Raw genomic sequence first — 26932 nt, 5'->3', positions numbered from 1 at the left:
CGTAACAATACATCTGATTTCAGAAAAAAGTTTGAAAGCAAACAAACAGATGCTGGAAGGAAGTGGCAGAGGCTGCGAGAATCCACCCACACACCATCACTTGCTGGTGAAAGTTAACATTTTCTCCAGTTGGCAGATTCAACAGAAATGATTCTTAACAAAATTGAGGGAGGTTTTATGTCCAAGGACAGTTTCACAGCCTCTCATTGAAAGATCTTTTCATGTTGTCCTTTAGTCACGTCGCATTGTTTCCTTTGAGCTCCCCATCAGAGTGAGCCAGAACTGATTTATCCTTGTATGGAAACAACTGAATAGGTTGATTTCAATTGATTGGTTACATTTTTTTTACTCAGTATTGTGTAATAAAACCTTTGCCATGAGCTTATTTCTTTCACATCTGATGAACGTTTTGTTTTTGCAAACAGATCACGGCTTGTGATATAATGGTGTTTACTGGGGAACAAGCACTGAGCTCTTGAATCTTTGCTGGATTGAAAAGCGAAAGGTGAATGTCTCATTTTTGTTTCCTGCAATAACTATCATGGCCAGTAGAGGTCGTAAACACGAGTTAGTTATGAATCATATTTGTAACGCCTTTTAAAAAAATCTAAATTGTTTGAATTGAATACTGTGAATTCAGGAGATAATCCTGGTTTGGATTAAATGAACTACCCCAATAGCAATGTTACACACATGAAAATAATGGTTCATTTTAACTCCTTACTGATCTGGAATCTTAGATTATTAAATGACCGTCCTGTGTGATCCATCCATCCTCCCTATCCTCCTCCCACTATCGCCTCTAATAGAGCAGGTGCTTTGCTGTGACCTCCTGAGGGCAAATTAATTTGTCAAGAGCAATCTGCCTGAACCAAGGCCGCTCCCTGATTTTGTTGTCTCCCTTTGCACTGCTAAAAGATGCAATGAAATCATGTTAGAGAGGGGTGAAAAAAAAGCACAGTGGTTTATGGAAGATTTTATGGACAAATGAACTCATGATCAATCCACCTGGATGCTTCCAGTTTTTGAAAAAAAAAAAACAAAAACATGACTTTGTTCCTCTCTGCTGTGTTTTGCCAGCTAATGGTGGATAGAGTGGTGAAAACTGAAATGGTTCTCAGTTGTGTAACCATGTTATAAAAAGGTAATATCTTTTAAGTGTTGAAAACTAAAGAAAAGTTCCTCCTCTCTGAAAACGCTCGATTACATTAGAGGTTGTATTGACGTTCAGATTTTTGTCTTTGCACCCTATGGAATAGATGAACCTGGACATTTCTCACATGAGTTTGACCTTCCCAGAAAACATCCCAAGGTTGGCAAGTTGATTTTTCTCACTGGCTGCAGATCAGCAAAGGCCAACGGGAAGGTTTTCTGTCAGCTTTACCGACTAAATGTTAGTGATCGAGTGTTGAAAGTAATCTTGTACCTGTGTTGTCGCACCCGGTTGGACTGAAGCTTTTCTCTAAGGGGTTCCTTTGCTAATTTCATGGCAATGGCTTTGAAATATCAGAAAAGTGACAGCGTTCCACTGTACGAGGAAAACAACTTGTTTGATAGGGGAAGATGGATTGACTCCATGGGGGCAGTGTGGGCTGAGTCTCTAAATGAGGAGAGAAGCAGCGGGGTGAAAGTCCTCCTGTCGCAAGAATATATCATTTCTACTTCAAAGTATGGCTGGATGTGATATCAGTCTTCTGAAGTCCATCGGTGTCTGTTACACAGACGACAAAGGAGTCCCGTTTGCTCTATTATGATACATGTCGTCGGGTTCTCTTGGACTCTTATCCGTGGTCGAAGGCGATTTGTGGTGCTGGTAGACTGGACGGCGGGCGAGGACTGCGTGCGTCTGTGTGAGCAGTGTAGCTGGGAGTGGTGGGATTCGGAGGTGGGGGGGTGGACAAGTGAGTGTCGTTGATGGCACTGCGGTCCTCAGAGCATCCATCTGTGAAACAGAGTGGGAGGAGAATTAGACTGAGTCAAGGCTGCTTTGGGTAAATTTGATGCACGAACACAAGCAAAGCTTTAAGGTAAATGCAAGCATAAGGATCCTGTTGGGTTTAGACCGAGGGAGATTTTTGATGTTTGAATCACTGAGGATCACGTTTTAGCAGTGTTTCTTAATTTGCAGTTTATTCACTCTGGTACATGCAATCAGCATCAGCTTGAGGGCACTTTTGGGCAAATAAAGAATGAAATATTCAACATCTGCTTCTCTGGTGGCATAAATTTTGCATCATGTTTTAGATATTTCATAATGAATGCCTAGTGATAACGCAGGCAAGTAGCAAGAGGTGAGCCATAGCACTCACCATTTTGCAATCTCCTACATCAATAATCGTAAATAGTGTATCGTTAAATATCTGCAGATTAAAGCACAGCACTTATGTTCATTGCAGCTGCAGGTTTGCATTTAGCAGCGCCACCCGAGCAGGGGGCTTGATTTCCATCTTTTGTCCTTACCAATTAATCTTATTCAGAGCACTCGCCTCCTGTTACCACAACCTGAATTGGACTTCAATTGCTCTTGAATACAATTTCATTTAATTAATAACTTGACGAGAGCATCATTAAATTTAGCATTAATGTGCTGAATAAATCCTCCGGCGTGAAAGACTTCCCATTTCCATCTCAGAGCTCACAAAGGTAATCTGCCACTCACAGCAAAGCAACAAGTACTCCTCTGATGAAATAGAAGCAACACGCAAACTTGTGTGGAAATATGAGTCTTTGAAATTAATATGTTGGTTAAACATGCGGTCCAGTAAGATAAGAATTCAAAAATCTGAATCGCAAAGGAAACTTTATGAAGTCTTGTCTCTTTGTTCGATCCAGAAGTTCAAATTTAACGCTTGCTTGAATGAATGACAGCCGAAGGCTCTCATCAGTTACCGAGTCCAACACCTAATAAAGCCAGAATACGGAATTTATGCAAAGCAGATCTGCTTCAAACTTGATTCATTTTCTCCGAGGAAAAGTATTGTTTCTTCAAAGACTTCTTTCAAATATGTGTCTTATGCAGACACATTCAGACACCTGCACCTCTGTCAAAACAGAGTTACTAATACCTGGGAAAATGTGACCTTTTTGAGCAATTCTTAATTTCACACTTATTTGACAGACTCCGCACAGTTTGCATAGAAACTTTATCGTCCTTGAATCAAGTCTCACATTGAGAAATTATTATAATAAATACTAAATAACCTTTTCAGATTTTAAGATTAAATGACTGAAAAGAAAAAGAAAACAGCTCATTAAAGAAAATGTTTAAAAGGGAGAGACTGAATTTGTCAAAGGCTCCATCTGGGGAATGAGAGACATTTAAAAAGAAAAAAAAAAATCAAACCCAAGTGATAATGTGATGGACACCCTACTGTGAATTACAAAATGTCACTGAATAAATCTCATCTGAAGCCAAGAGCATAACCATAAGTTGTTCACAGGAAGAACACTGGGGGTTAACCCACCTCATTTGTTTTGATTGCGAATTCGCAGACACCTCCTCTTCAGTGGCGGCTCCAGCTCAGGACTCCCGGCTGCTGACAGCGGTGCACTAATGGAGCAGGACAGAATGGCCGCCTTGTCGGCGGCGGGCTTTGGCACGGGCTGGATGACGACGCAGCCACCAGTTGACAGCAGTGGCAAGGCATAGGCATGCTCCCCTTCCTCCAAGTTGGAGTCAGGATCTGGCTTCCCCTCCACCCTGTTCACCAGCTCATCTTGTGCTGAGACCCGCTTACCCGGCTCCCATTCACCCACCGAGCAATTGTTCTCTTTCAGTGCCTCGTGCTCCAGCTCACCATTGGCTGGTGGCTCCCCAGTCTCTCCTTCTACCTTAACCAAATCTCCTCCTCGATCAGGGCAAGACTCGTAGGCTGGATTGAGAAGTGGATGCCATCCTGTACCATTAACTATTACATTACAAGGGGCAGCAGGATTTGTTTGGAACTGAGGGAGGAGCAGAGGTTGGGTCCGTACTGTACTTGGCAAGGATGGTGCTGTCAAGTTAGAGACGCAAGGATTGAGCTGGTTTACTGGGGGATCGAGTTTACTAGAAAGGCTGATGTTGCTGGAGGGTAGGGCTGATGATTCCAGTGTGCTAGTTTGTGTGCCCCCTTCCAGCTCTTTAGTACTGAGGAGACCCTGTGAGTTCACAAGCTCTTCTTCACAATCTCGATTTCCTTTCCCTTCTCTCCCCACGGATGGTGGTGATCGGGATTCAACGTCTGTCTCTACTTTGACCTGAACTCCAGGCAACATCCTTTGAATGACCTGTGATTGGCAGGACCTTTGGCCCACAGTGAGATCAATAACTCCATCAATCAGTGCAGGCCCTCTGGCTAAACAAAGGTTGCCTGAATTGTCCTCCGCCTTTACAGTCAAATCAACTAAAGCCGTCCTGCTTCTTTCTGAGCGCAGAGGAGAAACACGCTCTCCATTACCGGGCTCTAACTTCTGTTCCCCTCTGTCACCTCCAGAAGATCCTGGAGAGTGAGGACCAGAGGCTGAACCTTCAGAAGGGTCTGGGGCATTGCGGACAGAGCCACTGCTTTCAGGTTGGTCCCTGGAAGATTTGGGATTGAAGGGGATTGGGATTGGAATAGGAATAGGAACTGGCAGGGGTACAATGACAGGGTACGGGACCAAAAGAGTTGGTGGGGGCACCAATGGTGCCAAGGATGGCATGCCAAAGTTCATCATTGGGGGCAAAGGGATGGGTCCATTGGGCATCATGTTAACTGGGGGGAAAGGGGGAAGGCCTGGCATATGAAGTCCAGGATGTGGGGGCATCATGCCAGGGTTTGGATTGGATGATGGGTGGACATGTGGAGACAACAGAGGCCTGTGCATGGGGCTTGAAGCAGGACCAAGGGTCCTAGGGGGAGGTGGTGGGCCAATACCAGGGATGATGGGATTTGACAGCGGGCTGTTTGGCCCTGCTGGATGCGCCGAGGGGCGAAGAAATGGTGGACGAATCTGCTGCATCATTTGATGCTCCATGAACAGAGGCAGGGGCATGGGTCCACGTGGCGTCATCACCATGGGAGGGCTACCAGGGGGAACGCCAACCGACGGGTGTAAAGTTGGAACCGGCGGCGGGGGAAGCGTAGGGCTTTCGTGGGGCCTGGGTGTTGGGATTTTGGCTGAAGATGAGGACGATGGGGAGCAGACAGCAGCCGTGTCTGAGGGCGAGGTGGCAGAGGAAGTGGAAAGTGGCAAAGTACATGTGCCGGAAGGTCCTCCTGGAGAAGGAGCTTTACGTCGAAGGTCCGTTAGAGGTGTTCCCCAGGATTCCGGAGTGAGCAGCTGCACCCCTCCACTGCACTCTGGCTTGCCCTCCCCACTAGCCCCGTGTCCTGGGTTGCACAATGCTCCAGGTAGGGCAGCCTGGGTCTCCTTGTAGAAAATGTCCATCTTGTATTGGTTTAAGCATTTGGCACTGCAGAACTGCAGCCTCCGCTCACCAGCACCGAAGTCCAAATACTCCTTAGTGTGGCGAATATGTTTGCACCAGTCACACACCTGCGAAGTAAAACAAAAAAAGAAATATACCGTGTCAGTGTCTGTCAACCTGTATACAAAAGACTTCTAATTTGGTTTAGATGAGATACAGCTCAATTTTGGTTTAAGTACTCAGGAAGAGACGTAGCTCAGCTTCCACACCATCTGGAGATAAGCCCATTTAAAAAAAATCTTCTTTTTTGGGAAGCCAGCTCTTTTTGTAACTGCTTTTACAGATATGTCAAGAGTAAACACTTAACTTTGAAGTCTGTACGAACATACTTGTCTGCATTCAGTTCATCTAATGCATGCGTCTGAGCTTGCATCTGCATCGCTGTGTTTGTTCCACTCTAACTCTTAGAGGAATGATTGTGCACATACTGACATTCAACTGCTAAGTGCTATTGAAACAACTTTGCCTTTAACGCTCTGTCCAACAAGGAATACAAATTTACGCCTCCTGCTGGCAGTCACGATGCACATTACTGTAGTGTAATTTAACAACAATCACCGAAGAGAGCCCAACGCCTCGACACGTTTCCTCAAGAGTCCTTCAACATTTGATTTTGAATTATGTTCCAAGATAGTCAATAAGTATCACAGCAAAGACAAATCTGATGCTGAAAAGTAGACTGTATTATAGAAATAAGTTGAGGATTTGATGTCCTTCAACTGGCTTAAATTGAAAGATTTATTTTCATTGATTTATTTTCATTAACAGCATTATTTTCCCAAAGTAAACTTCAAGAGGATTACTTGAAGTTTTGTAAGCATCTAAGAAATGTGTCCTGCACCGTCTCATACAAAGTGTGGAGATTTACATTTGTGGAATGGGTGGATGTGGTAAGTCACTGCAGAGTCCAGTCTGTCTTCAGTTTGAATGCCAGATATCTGTCACCTTGTAATGTTATGTTGAATTCCTATGAACCAGACATTGCATGTGCTGCTTCCTTTTATTTTGTAGGATGGTAGAGTGATATTGCAGGACTTTTTGATTTATGGCTTGTCTGCTAACACAATCATGTTTAAGATGATGTCAAAAAGTGTGTCTCTATAAATTCTGGGGAATACTTTAACTTATTGTTGAATGCTTAAAAAACTAAATCCTACATATTGTTTGAATGTTTTGCCAGATGCTAAGTCATGTAACGACTTGAGACTTTAAACTTTGAGACATTTGCATTTGATAAAAACAGTTATTCTGAAATTGCACTGCTTTTTTGAATCTTTATCACAAGCAAGAGGTTTTGGTGTCAATCTGAGAGCATAAGATTGTTTAGATACATTGAAATCAGCTACTTTGGGACATGGTAAGTGTTGCTGTGTGTACACAAAGCAATATGTGGGATCATTTATGGATGCATGCTGTGATACAAAATAATAAAAGAAAAACTGAACATAAAACAAGTCTTATATTAGCCCCTCTACACAGGCTTGACACACAGTCATGGTTTCTACTGAAAATGTGACTGATCTGGGAGTGTTTTGTGATTCAGGCAACAAGGATCAGGCTTGATTTTTCTTTAAAAAAAAAAAAAAGCACGTTTACTCCGCCAGCTACACTGTCGAGGTTGTGACGGGAGTGAATTACAGAGCAAAGATGGCAGAATGAGCTTCCCTGCACAACATGTGATAAAATAAGCAGTTAAGCATCAGTGCAGCTGTTTTTTGAGCAGATATGTTTTGAGATGATTTACAATTTCCAGCTTGAAAAAATTATGATCTGATTAATTTTTGCTTTTTTTTTTTTTTTTTCCCAGATTATTTTCCAGTGATAAAATTCCTTGTGATGCTAATCTAAATCAGCAATTATTCTCCAACTATCACTGGAGCTATTAGATTTACAAGATCCTTATCTTTCACAGGCCCAGTGGGACTCTGAGCTCACAGTTTCATTCACACAGTTGGGTGTTGTTTATCTCTTTATATATCACACTGTTAAATCTCTTCTGTGTGCTAGAAGAAAAAAAACCCACAGCCTGGTCCAAACACGCGCAGGCTCTATGGGAAAGCTGTCCTTCTGGGTCGCCGCAGTGGGAAAGATCCCAAAACGCCCCGCCGCACTGTTTCATCAACGTTACACACCTTTTTTCAGTGCGAAACGTGCACATTTTTTTCTGGAGGGGGGGAAGAAAATGGATGTGACCCTGGTAGAGCAGATAGCAGTGGGCGAGCCCTGAACACGGCGTTACTCGTCAGGCCACACACAGCTCACTCTGTCAGCTCCGGGAGGAGTGGCAGGTCCTCGCTGGAGATAATTAAGGCATTAATCAGTTGTCAGACCCTTCAACGACATCCATCCATCATGCGGACCCTTAAGCCCCCCTGCTGAATGCTAATGAGTTGAGGGATGCAACTGGAAGGTGGATAAACTTCATTCTCTACGCTACACAGCAACATCGGTTTATCTGGCAGGGACATGTCTGGCAGCAGCTGAAAGACAGCGGACTCGCATCGGGCCGTTTGGGCAGATGCATCGTAACACCAGCCAGGATTCCACAGCGTGCTGTCCCACCGCAGCAACATGTGTAAAACATCAGCATCATTGCATGGAAGACATGTTTTACATCCACTTGTGTCCCAAAGGGTGGAAAAAAAAAAAAGGTGTATTGATTCAAACAGAAAGGTTGAGCTGAGTCTCTCAAACAGGATAGCTTAATGACTGAGTGACACAGACTGAAGTTTAGAACAAGCAGCCAGAGGATTTAAGGCCAACGGCACCGGGCTACACAGCGGCCACCGTGCTAAAACACGGAGCGGCAGGAGCTCCGATGTCAGACCCTCCGATTCCGAACGGTTTAACTGGCCATTTAGTCCAAGCTAATTCAATGAGGCATGACTGAGTAAAAGTCAAAAAGGTGCTCTCATCAAGTTGAGTTTGATAATGGTAGGCCCTGGATATTTTAAATAATAAATGTGCTGAAATTTTCCTCGACTCGGAAAGACAGATGGAGAGCACTTAACGACTTTCTGCACCGTGAGTGAAATTTCACTGCGCATTACGCTAATGGAGTTGTGCTTTCTCTTTTCCTTGCTCCCTCTCCCTCTCCCTCTCCTGCACACAGATGTTTGCAGTTGGATGTAATTATGGTCATTTATTTCCATCGTGGCCAACGAACCAGCGATGGCGGCAGTGTTTTAACCATTTACGTCGCAACAATTACTGCATTCCTAAAGATGCGTGGCGGCCACATCCGAACGGGTCAGCGGGATTCAAGAGTTCCCCCCCGAAGATCGAACGACAACTAGCATCACTGCCTAATTAGGTGTGAACTCAATAGTTAGGTAAGGTGATCGGGGATCTTTTCCGGGAGGCAGGTTGCAGGAGCAAAAAAGGAGAAGACGGTTGTGAACCAACAGGTTTTATAGGAGGAGGAGGAGGAGAAGGAGAAAGAGGCTGCAGATGTTTAATGGCAGTACAGCGGATGTAGAGGATTCATATAATGAAGAGAGAGAAGAGGAGGAGGCTGCGGAGGGTTAAGAGGCTGAAGGGCTTCAGACAGTTACACAGATTGTAATGTTTTATAAGAGGCAGCGGTGCCTCGAGTGGTTTTCTATGTAAAATGAAGAGGCTTTAGAAAAAGAGGAGGGTTAAGCAGGAAAAGTGCATCAAGGGAGAGGCTCGGATCCCCCCCTCCTAACCCCAACTTCCATATCCCTCTGCTTGTTGAGGACGATACGTGATTCTTTTGACACTTCTCAGATTGCTGTCGTAATCGCACCAGTGCAAAACACAAGGTTTAAACCCTGTAAAAACGAACCAGGTGCTCGAAGCAAGGTGCTGTATCCAATGTTTTCTTTTCATGGTTAATTCATCCGACACTTAAAACAATCTGCAGCGAAGAATCTACCCCGATGACTCGGGTCCATAAAAAAAACTAAAACAGCCAGAGAGCCGAACAGAAACTCTGCACCCGTCTCATTATGGACTCGATCCACAAACTAGATTACGTAGCAACAGACTGTCATCTTAAAGCAACTGGTCCTCCGGAGAAGGAAAACAAAGTAGAGCTTACACTGAAGTTTACACAAGAAAATTAAACTTTGGGGATGGTTAGCAGACCATCTGCAACATGTGGACTTATTACAGTGATTAGCCAAGCTATCCGTTTACAGTGGCCTCATTCATTATTTTGATTGTTATAATTACCTGGCTAGAAAAAGAGGCAGACATATCCGGTTCATATCCTCTCCCGGTGTTTTACTCTGGCTGCAGTAAGTACCTGACTTCTTCATTAAAAACCTGAATCGAACATGAAAAGTTAAGACTGTAGATAAAAGCCAAAGAGGATGAGAACTGCGCTCCCTGAGAGGCTGCTCTTATCACAGCCGGCCGTCCCATCAGTCATTATGGATGTGACACACAAAGGCCATTCTCACTTGTCCAGGTGAAGCTCAATTGCACTATATTTCACAGCGCACGCTCACGCTCACACGGAGAGTAAAATAACTCCAGCTGCAAAGACTGATGGGACGGGAGAGTGGCTGAATGTCACCGCGGCGGGCTGAGCTTCCTCGGACCGAACGTCTCTGTTGGCCTCGACGCCGCTGAAAGCAGCAGAGCGACCACGTCTCATAAATAAATACGGGGATGAAGCCTGTAGCGAGCGAGCATATTCCAGCTCTAATTCTAAGCCATACGTGCAAAAAGGGAGAAATTAGCTGGTTCAAATGTAACAAATCCCACCTGCTTGTGCCTCTTATTAAAAAAACATAATAAAAAACACATCGTATTCTCTCATAAAAGAGAGAAAATCAATCTGATGTTATTTTTTTCAGCAGGGTAATCAACACTGTTTATCATCATTTTTAAAATCTGCAACTAATGAACTATGAAAATCTTCTGGTTTTTAAAGAGCATTTTATCCAATAACTTCACTGTGCAGTCAAAGTATGAGAAGACAACCTTGAGCATATTTTAAACTTATTTGCATGTAATGCAATGTAAAAACTCTTGTTGTAGGATTAAAGAAGATTTTGTGTCGACAGTCCCTCCCTAGTTACCTGTGAACTTCACTGTGAGGTAAAGGACTGGGAAATCTCTTCAAGCTCTACAAATACTGGTGAATGAGCAAAAATACACAAATCACACAACACATTCCAATAAATGGACAATCATTCAATTATACATACTTTGAATGTGAATGAATTTGGATAAAATGCAAGAGAACCAAAACACCGTGAATATGATGTATAATGGAAATGAGAAAAGCAAAAATGATTGGCTGTGGAAGAAAACTTAAAAATGTGTGCAATGTTAAATTTTGAATAGAAATCCCACTTGTGTATTAGCTTCTCTTTTTTTTTTTTTGGGGGGGGGGGGCTGAGTTTCTGAATTAATCTGTTGTTTAATGCCAAATTTCACAGTAAAGCCCAAATCTGAAAAAGCCCAGTCACATATCAGCATTGGAAAAAAAATAAATAAATAAATAAATAAATAAATAACACACTTGGAACAACAGAACAGCATTAAAACATCCTGGTGCAGTTAGCCAACAAGCTTAAACTCTATCTGGTGTTGAATGGGTTATGGTCCTTACAAGCACATCGCTGTTTGTCTTGAAGACAAGCCTGGGCGTGTCCTGAGTAAAGCTGTGCTGGGGTAATTTCCCACCGAGGCCATCGTCGTCTCTCGCCTGGGGGGGGAGAAATAATGGCTTCTTTTTACGGATGGACAAAAATAAACAGGTGAACAGAGGCAACAAGGACAACTCAGAAATGGAAAACAACACTGAGGAAAATGAACAGAAACTGGTGGCTGTAAAAAAACAACAAAAAAAACAAAAAAAATGGGTGAACAGTCATTGGTTTGCGGACAAACCAATCAACAGGAGTGCAGCATGCATGTGAAGTCGCAGGAGTCTGGTGTTTCCTACAGCAGCTGTGTGTATATTGAAGGTCTCATTCATCTATGGAAAAAAAAAATAACAATTTACCATATTTGAAATGAACAAGAAAGCAACATCAACCTAAATGTGGAGCTCAGATGTCGGTATGAGAGCTCTTGGAGTTTTACCATGGGAGAGTGTAATGTAAAAAGCAGGAGCCATACCAAAGCAAGACAGCTGTGTCACTATTATTAAACAATAAATAGAAAACCATTTTCAGAAGGTCGAGGGTTCACTAATGGGTTCGAATGGAAGGTTGCTGAAGACTTGATCCATTTAGTTTTCTAGCTTTACAAATGCTTCATTTTTCTTTTTTTCTTTTTTTTTGTACAAATTTTGTACCAGACGAACTGAGGTTGAAGAAAGGATTTTAAGTATTTCACCTCTGCAAATCTTTTGGGATTTTTTTTTTTTTTTTTTTTTTTGAGTAGTCATAGCAACACTACACAACATCTGGAGCATATTTCATGAAGACCTGCTGCCGTCTGCTCAGTCTATTCATAAAAGGACATTGTGTCGAGCTGGGATTTGAAAATTTGTGTTACAGTGAGAATGACACTACTGATACACTTTATTTAATGAACTTATTGAGATGCTTAAAAACCCAAAGCAATATGTGTAATGAAAATAACAAAGATATGTGGATATGAGGAAGCACAAACACTAATATATATTAGCTCTATATCATCAAATTGGTTGAAAATTGCAAAGCTGAACAAAACCACAGTTTTCTTCATTTACAGCATGAAAATGCTTTTAAATAGAAAATATTCCCCTGTAAATGTTTCCAGCCTGGGATTACATCTTTTTAAATGTAAAGATTTGAATAACACAACTCAAATGCACAAAGTGTGCATGATTTAAGCAGAAATCTGTTGACTGTTCTAAGTAAAGTTAGTTTGTGAGAAATGTTAAAATTAGAAAAGTCGAAAAATATGAGTATAGAAAATACAGGTAGAAAGGACAAAAACTGAAAATTACAAAACTGCGCTCTGCTTAATTCATAGTCATGTTCAAACATCAAATATCCAACAACACTGACAGAAATCGAGCTGCTTTTAAAATCAGAACTGAGATTTTTCCTGTTTTTAGAAGGATGTCTGGTCATCTATTCTCAAACATTCTGTCAAAAGAGGAAGGTAAAGGACAATATGTGAATAAACGCACTGCCGGCTCACACGGAAAGGCTTTGTTCTTAATGCCTGAATTATTTCGATTGCTCTGGACACAGTGAAATAACCATCATAAAGCAGATAATTGTTTAAAAAATGTTTTAAAGGCATGAATTCGACAATCAGCTGAGTTTTCTTTAGATGTAAGAAGCAACACAAAGACAGTAACATCAGCCCTGAGAAGCTGATTACTTACGAGTAAAAAAAAAAAAAAATGACCAGACAACACAAAATAGCACATGGCTGCAAAGATGAATAGATGAATGGATAGAAGCATGGATGGATGGATGGATGAATGGATGGATCATACACAGGTAGAGCTAAATTATTGGTTGGATGAATGATCAATAGATGATGAATGAAGGATTGACGCAGAGATGATAAATGTGTGGATTTTGAATGAATGAATGAATGAATGAATGAATGAATGAATGGACAGATGGATTAATTATTAGCTAGATCGTGAATTAGTGGATGGACTGATGAATGGATAGTTGGTTGTTCCTGAGGTGGTGAAGGTGTAATGAGGAGGAAATGCGCTGTTTTTCCGTCACATCACTATTTGAAGAGAAACAGTCGTGAAATGTTTTGAATTTCCGAGCGGATGATTTGTCAGGATTTCTCCACGCCGCCATCTGATTAATTTGCACATACAGTAGCTGCAGTGGATTTCCTCTCCTCTCACAATGCACACCTCCTTGAAGCGCCCCCAGCAGCTGGTACAGGAGCCCCCTCTCCTGCTCTCATTCATTATGCGCAGTGTGCAAACTGAAGCAGTCGGTGCTGTTATGCCAGGTGTGGGCAATTTTGGTACAAAGAAGTTATCGGAGGAGCCTTTTTCTTTTTTTCTTTCTACTCCGTCTGGCACAATCCCAAAGTGCTCCATTGTGGCTCATCAAATGAAATGTACTTTTATAGAGTGTAGACCTCAGTTTGATATCATTAGTTAATATTTCACGGCTGCGGGACAGCGAGACACTGTTATCAGAGAAGGAGATTGAACCTCAATTATGTGCATTCATCACCAAACCAACGGGTCCTACAGCGGTCTGAGTGCCTCCCTTTCAGATTATGTTCCCTATAACCTTTTGATGGGAATAATCTGGCCTCCAGCTCTGTTCGTTTGATTAGAAAAAGAAAAGAGGGGAAAGCTGGCGTGTATGTCGCAGTTTTCACGTCCAGGGATCGATCGAGTTTTGCCTTTGAACCCGTCTGCGTCGTAGGGTTTCCCGTTCAAAAGGTGACGTAGATCCAAACATTTAACAACGCAGCAGACCCGAGGAGGAAAACAAAAGCGGGCGGCGAAGTCGGGGTGACGGTTATTTAGAGGCTGTCAGGGCAGCAAATGAACGGTGGGCGAGGGCTGACCCGAGTAACGCGCAGCGAGGACCCGGCGTGCGGGACAAAGACAGGTGAGGAGAGGAATAAATCTCGGCAGGCATTTGAGGACGGGCGCACGCACACGTACACACACACACACACAGACACACACACACACAAAGATGCAGCGTTGCGCTATTATTCTGTCTCCAGTTTGTGCTCTGACCCTCTGGCCCTGCGCCAGTTCATTTGCATATTGTACTAATGAGGTGTTGGCACTGTGAACGAGGCGTGAGGCGCACACTGGGAGCCTCAGACACATACAGGAGAGACGACCGAGATGGACTGATAGACAGACGGATAGACAGATAAACAGATAGACAAATACACAGATTTATAGATAGATAGATATTAAACGCGCTTCTTTGTGCCTCCATATTGTGTTCCTGCCGTCACACCGGTCACACTGCAGCTGCCACCCTGCCCAGGTTCCCTCACGAGAAGCACAGAGCAGGACGGCGTCCGCTCAGGCTCCCCCTCCGGCGACGCCGCAGTCCTGAGGGAGACGTCACGCCAGCTGCCACCGCGCTACTTTCCATCTGGGCTCACACACACGTCCAGGTGTGTGTGTGTCTGTGTGTGCATGTGACTGCATGCGCATGTGTGTGTGTGTTTTTTCCTGTCTATCACCTGCCAAAAAAAATCCCCCCCCCCCCCCCAAAAGAGAAAGATGCTCAGAAGAAGCCGAGTCCAAATCCAAAGACAAACACAGCCGGGCGCAACACACCGCAGCTCCTCCCCCGAAAACCTGCAGATGAAGGTGTGGCGGCGCTGGAGTGAGAACGCCGGCGAATGAGGCACACAACTGAAAAATGAGAGGTTTGTCTTTGTCTTTTAAAGTTAGGAAGAGAGCGGTTCAGATGTATTGGTCCTGGCGGAGCATCTGACTGACCAACAAATCACTGCGTCACACAACCTGATTCAGACTCAGTGTGTGTCACGCGGAAAAAAAAAAATTACTCTTATTTTTCTTAGTTTTTGGTCCACAGAATAAAAACTGAACTCACATCTGTCTCCAGATGTGGTAATTTTTACTGGACCCACAAAAGTGTATCAGTGCAATATTACACACACAGCGCAAAACATTTTATATTATTAGTACTATTCATTTACTTTAGAAACTGATTTAATATGACTTTATTCTGCAATCGCTCGTCATGCTGGATCACAGCAATATATTAGATTATAACGTTGTTTTTTAATATTACAACATGAATATATGCAGCCATCATATCTTTCACATTATGATTAAATGATCTAAAATATGAAAATATGAAAAAAATACAAAACATTGTGTGAAGTTGTTAGGCTATAACTAGAAATTTTATCATACTAACATAAGAGTTATAAATAAGTTTGACATTTAAATACGGTAATATAATCAAACTTTTTACAGATACATAGTCAAACGTTGCACATAACATCATAAATTCTCACATGTTATCATATCCAAACTTTATCACAGCAACTTTTCTTGATGCATTATTTTATTCTGAGACTTTGTCAAATCAAAATGTGCATAAAATGCTGTATTGTATGATTTTCTTCCAACATTAAAAGGACTGCATTGATTTTTTTTGTGGTAATTTCTGTTTTCAATTAGATTTTAATACTTTTTTGTTCATGTTAATCCAATTTTTTTTTGTTTTTTTACCATGTTAATATTCTATCATGTCATCAGGTTTTGACACATTTGACCTACAAAATATATAATTTTTACTTCCTATCACGTTACAATATAGACTCGCTTTATAAAATTTATCTTTTTCAATTTATTTTCATAACACAATAAAATAAAATATACTGTGAAGCTTTTCATTTTATCACTGTGGTTAAGTAACTTAACCACGGTGAATGCAACGGTGAATGCAATGCAAAGTAATATATTACCTTCAACGGTTGCAAAACATTGGCCAATGCAAGTAATATATTACTTTCCCAATATGGTAATATTACATTTTAACATGCCGTTTTGTTTCATTATCTAGAATATCTGTTTTAAGAGCAATTTACTTCTGAATTATAGAACTTAAAGGAATGATTCACTGTACGTTCCTCAGTGCGGACATTACCGCTGTCATATACATTCGCAGAGAGAACGATGCGAGCCAGTTTACTTCCGCTAAATCTCTTTTTAACGAGTGGAGGAAATGTCCCTCCCAGTACAGAACGACGACTCTTTGGCACGCCGGCTGGATTGTGGACTGCTGAATTGCTCTCGGAGCATTGTAAGGTTACAGAATAGCACTTGCTACTCCACTTTTTGTGTGAGTCGTGTCTGTCGCACCAACACGCCGCAAGTTTGACTTCCTTCGCCGGCACGCCGACGCCGACGCCTAGTTAGTCGGAGTAGCTTTTTGTCTTCGCTGGAGCTGGATGGCTGGCAGCTATGAGATAATCACCTTCCTCCCGGTGCCCCGGAGCCGTGTCAGGCAGGCCTCAAGGCTTTCCGAACCACCAGTGAGCCCCAGCCGCAATAAGCAGACACTTTCACGCTCCTCGTCGTGCACGCCGAATTTCCACAAGCGGCCGCGCACGAGTTCTCCACATGCGGGGAGCCTGAGTCCTCTTGTGCACGAAGCCTTTCGAGGCAGCTGATGGAGATGCAAAGTCAAAATTGCAGAGTTTTCTGGAGCGGGAAGGCAACCACAGGGAGCGTGTGTGTGAGTGAGTGTGTGTGTGTGTGTGTGTGTGTGTGTGTGTGTGTGTGAGTGAGATGGAGGTGATGTGACATTTCTGGGCTGACATGAAGCGGCACTCTGCCCCCTCGCGCCTGGAGGGAGCTCCCGGGGAAAGACACTGATGGAGGTCTGGGGTCTCCGGGGGGGAATTTCATGGTGCGAACAAAAAGCTTGGCACTGCGGCAGAAACAGCCCACACAACACGAGCTGGAGTCTCCTCTCTACCTGCTCCCTGCTCCAGTCAACGCGTTGTTTCGTACGCGCCCTGCATTCGAATAGGAGTTTTTATTTAAAATTCAAGGGAAAATTAAGGAAAATCTGCATGAAGGTACAAAGAATTTCTAACCTTTATTCTGTTTTGTATTAAAACTATCACTACATGTACAGAAACTGATAGATCTTCAGGATCTATGTGGAAGTTTTTGAAGTTCAAGAGGTCACAGTTCACAAAACATGACGTGCTACAATGTAACACGATGTAAAACATTACAATAAAATGTAAAAAGCAAAACAATACATGATGAAACCATGAACCCACTGCATTTTAGACTTAACACACGGAACAGCAATATTCCTATTGGTTGTGTATTTATTTGGGTCAATTATGAAGATCTGAATAAGCACAGTAGTTTGACTGGTGACCCTAAACTGGCCCTAGATGTGAATGTAAGTGTGTTTCAACATATTCAAAAACTTTCTTGTGCAGGACTTAAAATTGACTGTCTGAAAGCAAAAACAGACTGCAAGTTGCAGCTTTTTTTTTTTCTCTCTTCGCGATTCACAATCGCGGTGTAATTCATCACTGCTAATTGCCTCACTTAATGCTGGCACTCCGTCCAATGAGCACGCCCGTTAACCGTCGTGCGCGTGGGAGTCAGATAAGCAACGCGTGACAGTGGAGCAGCCACCGGCTGGAAGCTCACACTCCATCACTAATTTCACATTCTCACTCCAACCTGCCCGAGATCAGAGCAGGGAAAAGTGGGGAAAAAAACAACAACTAACAAGTCAGACAACTTTCGGCTGAAACCGGCCGTTGCGGGCACGTGGTGCGGGAAGCGGCGCGCAACGCGCTCGCGGGGGGCCGCCGAGCCGCAGTGCATTACAAAACAAGAAAAAAGGAGCCAAGCTGTGTCTCTGAATCAATAGAGGACCAGTCAGAGAGAGAATGAAAGTGAGCAGGCAGGAGCGAAATGACAGACGGAATAATTGAGCGGTGCGAGCGGCGAGGAAGCGGCACCTTCCATACAAACTAATCCAGCGGCTTAAGGCGTGCTGTAAACAGGCGCATAAGTGATTAGCCTGAGTTAAACTATCAATCATCTCTCGCCGCACACAAACAAGCGCCGCATAACGTGGAGTTATGCAGGGGTGTGAGAAAGCGGCAGCCAGAGTCACCCAAGGAGGGGATCAGGTTTCATGCATGAAGCAGCTGAAGATATTTCATGCAACATAATGCCAGGGCTGTTTGCCCACCCCCTGCACAACTCCACCCCCCCCTCCTCCTCCCCCACGTCTCTTCTCCTCTATCCAAAGCGTATGCAGACATGGGATCCTTTTTTTTTCTTTCTTTCTTTTTTGCAATCATGACAATTTCTTTTTTTTTTTTTTTTCCTCCCCTGCTGGGAAAAGAGAAAGGAGAAATCCTGCAGGCTGTGCTGTTGTGGCCAACCTTGTGGGTGCATGAGAAAAGAAACATGTGGGTATCGCTTACACAAACGGCCTGCGTGAATGTGCAAAAGCCAGACAAAATACAGAAACTGAGCCGGGGTGCCGGAGTGGGTCTGCTCCTGTGTTTGTGGCGCTCAGACGTGCGCAACCCTGCTGTCGGATGAGCCAAACACTCGACATGTGAGACGACCGATTCAAACAAGCTTCGCTGTTTCCACCAGTCACAGGTTAACTGGTTAATGACATTTATTTAGTGCGGCGATTACTGAAATGTGTTCATTAAAATTAGTTGTAAATCTGGAGAACTGATCTACTCTGCTGTTAGCTTTTAAAGGCTACAATAAACTATTTGAGACCAGGAGTCGCTGAAATTGTCTGAATTTTCTGCAGTTATTTGCAAGTCTGATTTTTTTTTTAATAAAGTTTGGACATTCTTGGTCACCAGCAGCAATTTTTTTTTCCTTTCTCTTCTTTTTTTTCAGGAATTTTTCTTATCACAAAACACCGGGCAACAGACTGTAGTTCGAACACCTCAGGCTCAGAGCGACTGACAGCGAAAAGCTAAATCACAAGGTCGAGACCCACTACGCCCACAAGAGTCTCTGAGTCGCGCCCTTGAACGAGACACTTCGCCACACTGGCTCCAAATGGACGCAAACGGTGAGTATTCACCAGCGCCCCCTCTCGTCGCTGAGCTTCCTGTCTATAGTGAGGAAACGGCGGTCTAGCAAAGGACTTTCCCGAACAAATCAGGCTAACACGAACTATATAAATTTGTTAAAAAAAAAAAAAAAACGGTTCTATGTCACCTCCAAATCCAAGGTGCTGCATGCATGTAGGAAACAATGTTCCACTCTAAAACTCAGCTGCGTCTCTTCAGACAATCAACCACCGCCTACGCTATTTCCCAAATCGGTCCAAAATAATTTTTCCACACACAAATCGTGTTCTGAATTATCAACAGAGGACCACTGGATGGCTTCTCGCATGCTTTGTTAGGCGAAAATGAAGTGGAACCCTTAATTAAAAATTATTACATTGCACAATTGAGTCCATGAAGAGGTTTGGAAGAAGCAGCAGCCTGATTAGAATAATGAATAATACAGTAACTAAATGGTAAAAAAGAAAAAAAAAAAAAAAAAACGGGCATTGTTGGAAGTCTGGGTGTTATAAGAAAGGTTAGAATGGAGCACCTGTGAAACAATAGGTTGACTGTTACTGTGTCAGAACTCCTAATGTAAAAGATTTGCTGGAAGACTAATATTATCCTGTCTGTCAGTCGGAATTCGAAAGTTTGAACTTTTTCCCACAACTACTACTTGCATGAAGAGCTGTCAGCGCACTCCGAAGACATGCTTTGAAATATCTGTCAAAAGTTTGGAGCAGGTTAATGGGGAAAGAGTCTTGCTGCTCCTTTGTGTGTGGTTTTTTTTTTTTTTTTTTTTTTTTTTTTTTAAACATTGCACATCTCAATGTGCTTCAGAGGAACGCCACTCAGAAGGTCAGAACATAACGCGGCGCTAATTAGGTTTTAACCAGATGTCACATCTGGACTGGACGTCAAAACGCACTCGACGGGAAGTCCGGACTGCTCCCGTGGCTCATTGTAAAGACTCCACTGCTTTTCATACATGAGTTGACTTTACGTGCCTAATTTAATTCAAGGCCCACATATTCATAGCGGGGAGCTTCCTTCACATCGACTCCTCATTTGATGTCATGTTTACAGCCTCCGCCATTGATCTGCGATTGATACGGGGCTGCCTCGTCGACTCCGCCGCGTGTCAAATGGCGCAGACCTGCCAGTGCTTTCTTTCTGACCTCCTCGGGAGCTCCCAGATCAAAAAAAAAAAAAAACAGAGCGCGGTTCAAAAAAGCCGGTGGTTTTGATGTGATCCTAGAGCTCGGCGGGTCTCTCTCATCTGTCACCCGGCCTCCTGTGAGACTCCCTGACATCACCGGGACCAGCCACATCATTTGTCACCCTTTCAACATCCAACTCGCTATATCCTCTCCCGCAACGACAAACTTCAGCTAAACGAGTGTTGGCGCGGTAGAGGCTTGCTTCTGTTTTGTTTTTTTTGTTTTTTTGTGATAAAAAAAAAAAAAGTGTCAGAAATGGGGGAAAAAAAAGGAAAAAGAACTAAAAAGTGCACTCCTGTCTGGCTCCTGCTTCAGTGCAGTGCTGGGGAAGTGATTATGCTTGGATGGATAACTTCAGGACACACAAGCAGGAGAGGAAAACACGTCATACTCACGGCGTAATTCCTTATATATCCCAGCTTTGGTACAAGACAGAAAAGAGGTTGTTTTAACTACAGTCACTGAGAGCAAATGAGAACACAGTAACAAGTCTGTCGTGCTGACTCAGATGTTATTTTTTTTTTTTTTTTTTTTAAGATGAATCACCTGAATGTTCTTCCTGCAACAAGATTTATTGCTAATGGCTTCTGGATGAATGTATCTGAGGCAGAAAAGTGTGGAACAAGGGCTTTTTAAGCTGCTTATTTTTTTTTTTCAACATTTCACTTTAAAGCACCCTTTTTATGACTCGAGTGAAGATTTAGTCTAATAATTCCTGGAGCTACGACCCTTTCACAGTACAAAGACTATCAAAAAGTCATGAAACTTCACTCAGCTGTTCTTCAAGCTAAATATTGTGCTTTTTTTTTTTTTCTAATCAAAAGTTTGTGAAGCAGCTGCCTTATTGCAGGCTCACGCCTCAAAACAGCAATGATTCAACCTGTTAAGTGTCACTAATGCAACAGAAGCGACTGGACATTTACATTCAGATCCGCTGGCCTGATAACGTGAGCTGGAAAAAGATACAAAACATTTCAAGAATATATTGTTACCAATGTAAGAACACAACGATATGAGCTGCAATGTGGAGATAGAGACGGAAAGATAGATACTGCAAGCATTGGCATAGATTTTCTGTTTGTTTGGTTTTTTTTTTTTTGAGGGGCAAAAAGTGTCAGAAAGAAAAATAAGTTGTTCTTGAAATGTATAAAAAGTGCACTCCTATCTGGCTCCTGCTTCAGTGCAGTGCTTGGGAAGTGATTATGCTTGGATGGATAACTTCAGGACACACAAGCAGGAGAGGAAAACACGTCATACTCACGGCGTAATTCCTTATATATCCCAGCTTTGGTACAAGACAGAAAAGAGGTTGTTTTAACTACAGTCACTGAGAGCAAATGAGAACACAGTAACAAGTCTTCCATGCTGAGTCCGACGGCTTTAACGTGTTCGTCTGAATATTCCTCGTGGACCAATTTAAGATTTACAAATGGATGATCGATGGATAGAGTGTTCAGGTCAGAAAGAGCAACTTGTTAAGTTGACATTGCTGCAAATTACTTAATGATTCCTGAGGCTACAACATAAAGGACATCCCTGCAATATAAGGCCAAAAACTTGATGATTGATGTTTAAATTCAGTTTGAAGATGAGAATAGTGTTTTAAAAGCTGGTCTGGCAGCAGCCTGACTACTGACATATGTGACAAAGGATAACATTTTAACATTTTTAACATTTTAATGTTAAAAAAAATTAGTATGAAAAACTACAATATGTTTTCCCTTTATTTTAAGTAGAGTAGGTTAGCAGAGACCTGCTGTAGAAATTTGATTTTTTTACATTGTCAATAAATTTAATCTGAAATGGTTCTTAGCAAAGCAAATAGCTGACTCAACTCACTTGCAGTGCCTTTACTTTACTTGATTTTTATCATTTAATAAAGATTTTACTCCTTAGTACACATGAGACAGATTTAGTGACTGACAATGTTAATGTTGTCTGTGGGTTTTATATATTTTAACCATAATGCACTTCGTTCTCTGTGTACTGTCTGAAAAGGGCTTCATAAATAAAGGTTGACTGATTGGTCATTTAAGCTCCCAAGCAGCCCATAAAGGGATAAAAACTGAATGTCGGAAGTGGAAGTACTGATTTTGGAATGTGTAAATCTTCCTACTGGTCTCACAGAAGACGAGGACATGTGGCTGCTGGCTGTCTCGTGGCGCTTTTGTACCTGCAAGAGCCTTTCAAACACATCCAGCTGACGCTCGGGAAGCCACCTTACCTTGTTCCTCTTGAAGTAGGCCCTGCGGCAGGCGGCGAAGCACTTCTCGCTGCAGAAGCTCTTCAGCTCGCTGCCCATGCTCAGAGAGTAGCGTTTGACGCCGACCTTCTGGCACCAGGCGCACATGATCTGCACGTTGGACGCGTCTTCGTCTGGAGGAGAGAGGAAACGGCAGTGACGGCGGGGATCTGTGTAAAAACCAGCTTCACGCTGACTCCCAAGTTTAAAAGTCCGCAGCAGAGAAGGAGCAGCAACAACAGGACGCATTAAACGCACGAAGCCAAGAGGCATTAATTCCACTGATTAGGCCCAGCTGCTGGTGCGGAGGAAATCTTTTCGAAATTCAAACCACAAAACCGCTGTGGGATTTATTATGAAGCCGTGCCACAGGGTAAACGCTGCAGAGCGGGAGGAGGCCGGGCCGGGAGGGAAAAAAACAAAACCTCCACGTGCCGAGAGAAGAGTCTGACAGACGAGGTTCAGCATCTCCTCCCGAAGGCTGAGGAGAAGTTCTGTTAGCTGGTGGTTTGCCTCTCAAGGGGGAAACAACTTCATCCCGAAAAGTACACAAAGGATAATTGAAAGCACGCTTTCATTTTCCTGCTTTTTTTTTTTTTTTTTTCCTTCTAGAATTAATTAGGATGAAGACAACTTGAGGGCAGAGAGAATAAAGGAGACAGTGGAAATATAATGCTGCAGCCTGCAGCGACAGTCACATATTCAGACTGGAAGAAGTGGAAATAATGAATTACAAATATTCACACTAGTATAAGTATGTGCTTAAGTAGCTTTTTTGTCAGGGATATAATTGTTGTGAATATATTTCAAATAGTTTATAAGAGTTTCTAATAAAAGTAATGGAATCATCAGATATTTGTAAATGTTATAAGAAATAACCAAATGTCACTTTCTTCTTTTTCTTTTTGGCAGAAATAAATCTATAATAAGAATAAATCACACAACAGAAATGTGTCTGAAACTAAACTGACATTTAGGAGTGTTCAGTGTTTATGTTTTAAAGGGTATATTTGTACGTTAACGGCTGTTTTGCTGCAGAGTTTTGATATCGAAGTGGAATTCAAGCAGCAGGTCAGCATTTTTTTTTTTCCACTTGATACACCAACTGTGTAGGAAGAGAGTAAGAAGTTTTCCTTGGAACAAAACTGAGAGCAACATTCAAAGAGAAGAAAAAAGAAGCATTTTCGAGGACATTAAAAAGTATAACTACATCTTGTCTGTGTCACAGGATGTAATTCAAACACATTTCTGAGTAAATCTGCCCTTGACCTCCACACTGTGGTCTTTCAATTCCCTCTGTTCTCCCCTTTTCACAATAACAAATCTAACCCCTTGTTTAACCTCTCATGCAAATGCAGACGGCGGCGTTGCTTCTGCGGTCAGCAAATTATTTTAACGGACCCTTGGTGGCGGCGAAATGCCTCTTTGGTGGCGAGCTGCAGCAGCTGATGATGAGCCGCGGGGCTTTTAATGCCACCGGCCGCCGAAATGAGAGAGATCCTCCGAGATCCCCCCCCCCCCAGTATCTTCCAATTATCACATTATGACTGCACGGGGGTGTGAGGGCGAAAAAACGCAGGCCCATTAGTCTTTCACCTCCGCTCACCTCCTTATCGCACGCCGGCCAGGCTTTTCGCCTCGTGCTGGGCTTAATGGATCTGCGGGGCCGTCAGATTTTAAGTAAAGACTAACTCACAATTAAGGGAATAACTCCCCGGGGCCCCTAAAGACAGCACAGCAGACCCAACATGCATATTTTATGACTTTTTCTCTCCCTCTTTCTCTCTTGTCTCATTCCTGTAGTCTCTCTTGCCTTTTTTAGTATCTACCTGGATCAATGCCCGCTGCAGCGATAAGAGAGGAAGAAAAAAAAAAAAAGTGAAAGCTTGATTCTAAGCAGGCTGGGTGGGTGGATCAGGGCTGGGAAAAAAAAAAAACTGCACGCAACCACGAGTGCCACAAAGTAAATCCAGGGCCAACGCGAACGTATCGGCGCCGAGAGACAAAGAGGTGGAGTTGTTTTGTTTTCTCTCTCTTCCTGGCACCTCCTAACAAGCTCATCTCAAAACACTCACATCTGCATGAAGGAGGCTGTGTGGGTGGGTGGGGGGGCTTAAGAAAAACATGCAAGTAATTATGCAGCCTCGGTGCTAAATGCCACCATATTTCAGCGTACCTGCATCTCAAAAGGTTCTTTGTCGAGTTTGTTTTTTTTTTTTTTTTTTTTTTGCGGGTGCACATGAATAATTCAGCGTATGTGTGGCGGCGGCGGCGGCGGCGGCGGTGGGACGAGTCGAAGGAGGTGTTGGCTGGGTGGGTTGGTTGGAGCCGGGCTTTAAGTGGGACCGCACCATCTGTTTCCCCCCGCCTCGGCCGGGCCAGCGGGGACTCCTCTTGGGCGATGCCAAGGCGGCTCGCTCCCCTCTGCCGGGGCGGACCGGCCTCCTGTCCACCGGCAGACGCAAAGGGATAATGAAGCCCTCTGTCTGGCCGAGGAGCGCCGACGGTCTCCTCCGAGACTTGATGGGGGGATATTGACACTCGGGCAGGTGGAGGAAAACAAGGTGTCCAGCAGGTAGCTCGCTCATTAGCCACCCAGCTCTCCCTGATTCACAGGCTGTTTAGGCACCAATGCAGGGCTGGAAACTCCTACCGCTACATAAACATTTGTTTCATTTTTTTTTTTAGGTTTTTCATGTTTTTGCACAGCAGCTGCAGAAGGAATCTTGCTGTCTGCAGGTACACAGATTTTTTGGTGAACACATCTGCGGTCAGTGGTTGGTTTCTCAAAGAGCTTCACCGATTTGTGGGATCACAAAACCAGGACAAAAGTTTTACAATTGTTTTGCATCAGTGTTGATCACACATTTTTGAATTAAATTTAAAAAATGTCTGTGTTCGAAGCAACAAAAACAAACACTTCAGTTAATAATACCTTTTTGTGCTTAAAAAGTAGCACGTATTCAAGCTGTTGCTGTGAATTGTGCAGTGAGCTATCAACTCTTAAGAAAAAAGAAGCAGATCGTGACATACTTGCACTGTGCTGTGGTGGTCTTTCTGCAGGAAGAACTCTGAGCTCCTGGTCTTATTTTTGCCGGGAGAGGCAGACTTGGAATTCAGCGGCAGTTTAAACTCAACACCATTTGCAGCAGGCTTCCTTTCCAGTGGAATTTTTAAAATTTCATATCATATTGTTTTCTTTGGACCTCTTTCTAACCTCGGACTTCATGTCAGATCTTGGCCTGATGACGCCATCCCGCTTTTATCAGCAACGATTACAGCGGAGGTAAATTGGATTTCAGCGAAATTCACTTAATTTGAAATTCAAGCCGTTTGTTTGACAATGTCAGATGTTTCCAGGAGGATTAAATACTTCATGGTCAAGTCCTCCAAATTTTGCAATGGTTATACTAGTCTAAGAGAAAGTCATGCTTCAGTCTTTCAAAACAAAACAAATAGCAGAGTTGTGTACCTGCAGGGGGTTTGATCAGTGGCGGGGGGATCATGGGAACTATGATGGGCATGTTGCCATGCTCCTTGCTGCCGGGTGTGGAGGTGGACGGCGTGGTGGAGGGCTCTGCGACTCCATTCCTGGAGGCTGGCAAGGAGTGGGAGCTGTTGGCTCGATCCGGGGAGCCTTCGCTGTTCTCTGCTGAAGCTGGGTTTTTTGGCAATGAATTTTCTAAAAGGGGAAGGGGGGGGGCAAAAGAAAAGAAAAAAAAAAGCATTTACTGACCAGCTGATGAGCAACACTCACTGCATATTTTTTTTAACAATGCATGGTCAGTAATACTGGAGAGTGTTGGAATAAAATTAGCTTTTAAACATAACCATATCTGCCAACTAAATGAAGTTACAGCTGCTCAATAAATGACCTTGTGAGTGTATTTTTGACAATTTGCTGAATTTGTGGGTGGTCCTTCACAGTCACACCACCACGATCACCTGCGGCCCCTTTCGCTGCCAAAACAGCCCTGATCGGACCTCTGAAGGGCCGCTGCAGTATCTGGCGTCAAATCTTAGCAGCACATCCTTCAAATCTGGAATTTAACTAAATGGGAAGTCCAATAGATCAGACTTGTTTGAATAGCTGCTGAACAGATGCCCGATTCGTCAGAAATCTGGGGGATTCTGAGTCAACCTTAACACCTTCGACTCACTGTTGTGTTGAACAGGAGTCAGCAGCCCGATCCACAACAAACTATGATTCGCTGTTTGTTTCTATAAGAACTAGCACTGACTTCACTTTACACATGCAGTCACCACTTATTAATCCCTTTGATGATTTTTGAATGACGCCGACCATTGCAGACTGAAAACACCTCAGAAAAGCAGCATTTTTGGAAAACAGCTGTTGTGTCAATTCTGTCAAGCAAGACACCAAAGACGTCTAAATTAATGTTATTTCCTCCGTATCTCTTTTAAAAGGGCGTCTACAGCCCCGAATGTCAGCAAAATACAAAAAAAATGTCTCAAGATATTTGAAAATTGACCAGTTTGGTACCAATTTTGCTGTTCTGTTGCTGTTCAGCTTAA

At 43.1% G+C, this 26932-nt stretch overlaps 1 protein-coding gene across 4 annotated transcripts in view; it reads right to left on the bottom strand.

The window, feature by feature from the left end:
- Window positions 1–1206: 1206 nt before the first annotated feature.
- sobpa (sine oculis binding protein homolog (Drosophila) a) overlaps window positions 1207–26932 on the bottom strand; it is a 41548-nt gene continuing 15822 nt past the window's right edge. The window contains exons 3-9 of one of the 4 annotated variants that reach the window (XM_030116960.1): window positions 25869–26078; window positions 22379–22530; window positions 21416–21439; window positions 20550–20573; window positions 11040–11135; window positions 3465–5520; window positions 1207–1942 (exon numbers count right to left, since the gene is read on the bottom strand). In XM_030116960.1, coding sequence (XP_029972820.1) covers window positions 3466–5520; window positions 11040–11135; window positions 20550–20573; window positions 21416–21439; window positions 22379–22530; window positions 25869–26078 — 2561 coding nt within the window. In that variant the 3' untranslated portion in view covers window positions 1207–1942; window position 3465. The remainder of the gene's footprint in view (window positions 1943–3464; window positions 5521–11039; window positions 11136–20549; window positions 20574–21415; window positions 21440–22378; window positions 22531–25868; window positions 26079–26932) is intronic. The other 3 variants (XM_030116962.1, XM_030116963.1, XM_030116964.1) reach the window with 3 other exon arrangements.

This window comes from Salarias fasciatus, chromosome 19 (assembly GCF_902148845.1).
Source record: "Salarias fasciatus chromosome 19, fSalaFa1.1, whole genome shotgun sequence".
NCBI classification, from domain to species: domain Eukaryota; kingdom Metazoa; phylum Chordata; class Actinopteri; order Blenniiformes; family Blenniidae; genus Salarias; species Salarias fasciatus.
This window is presented reverse-complemented; position numbering and strand designations above follow the sequence as displayed.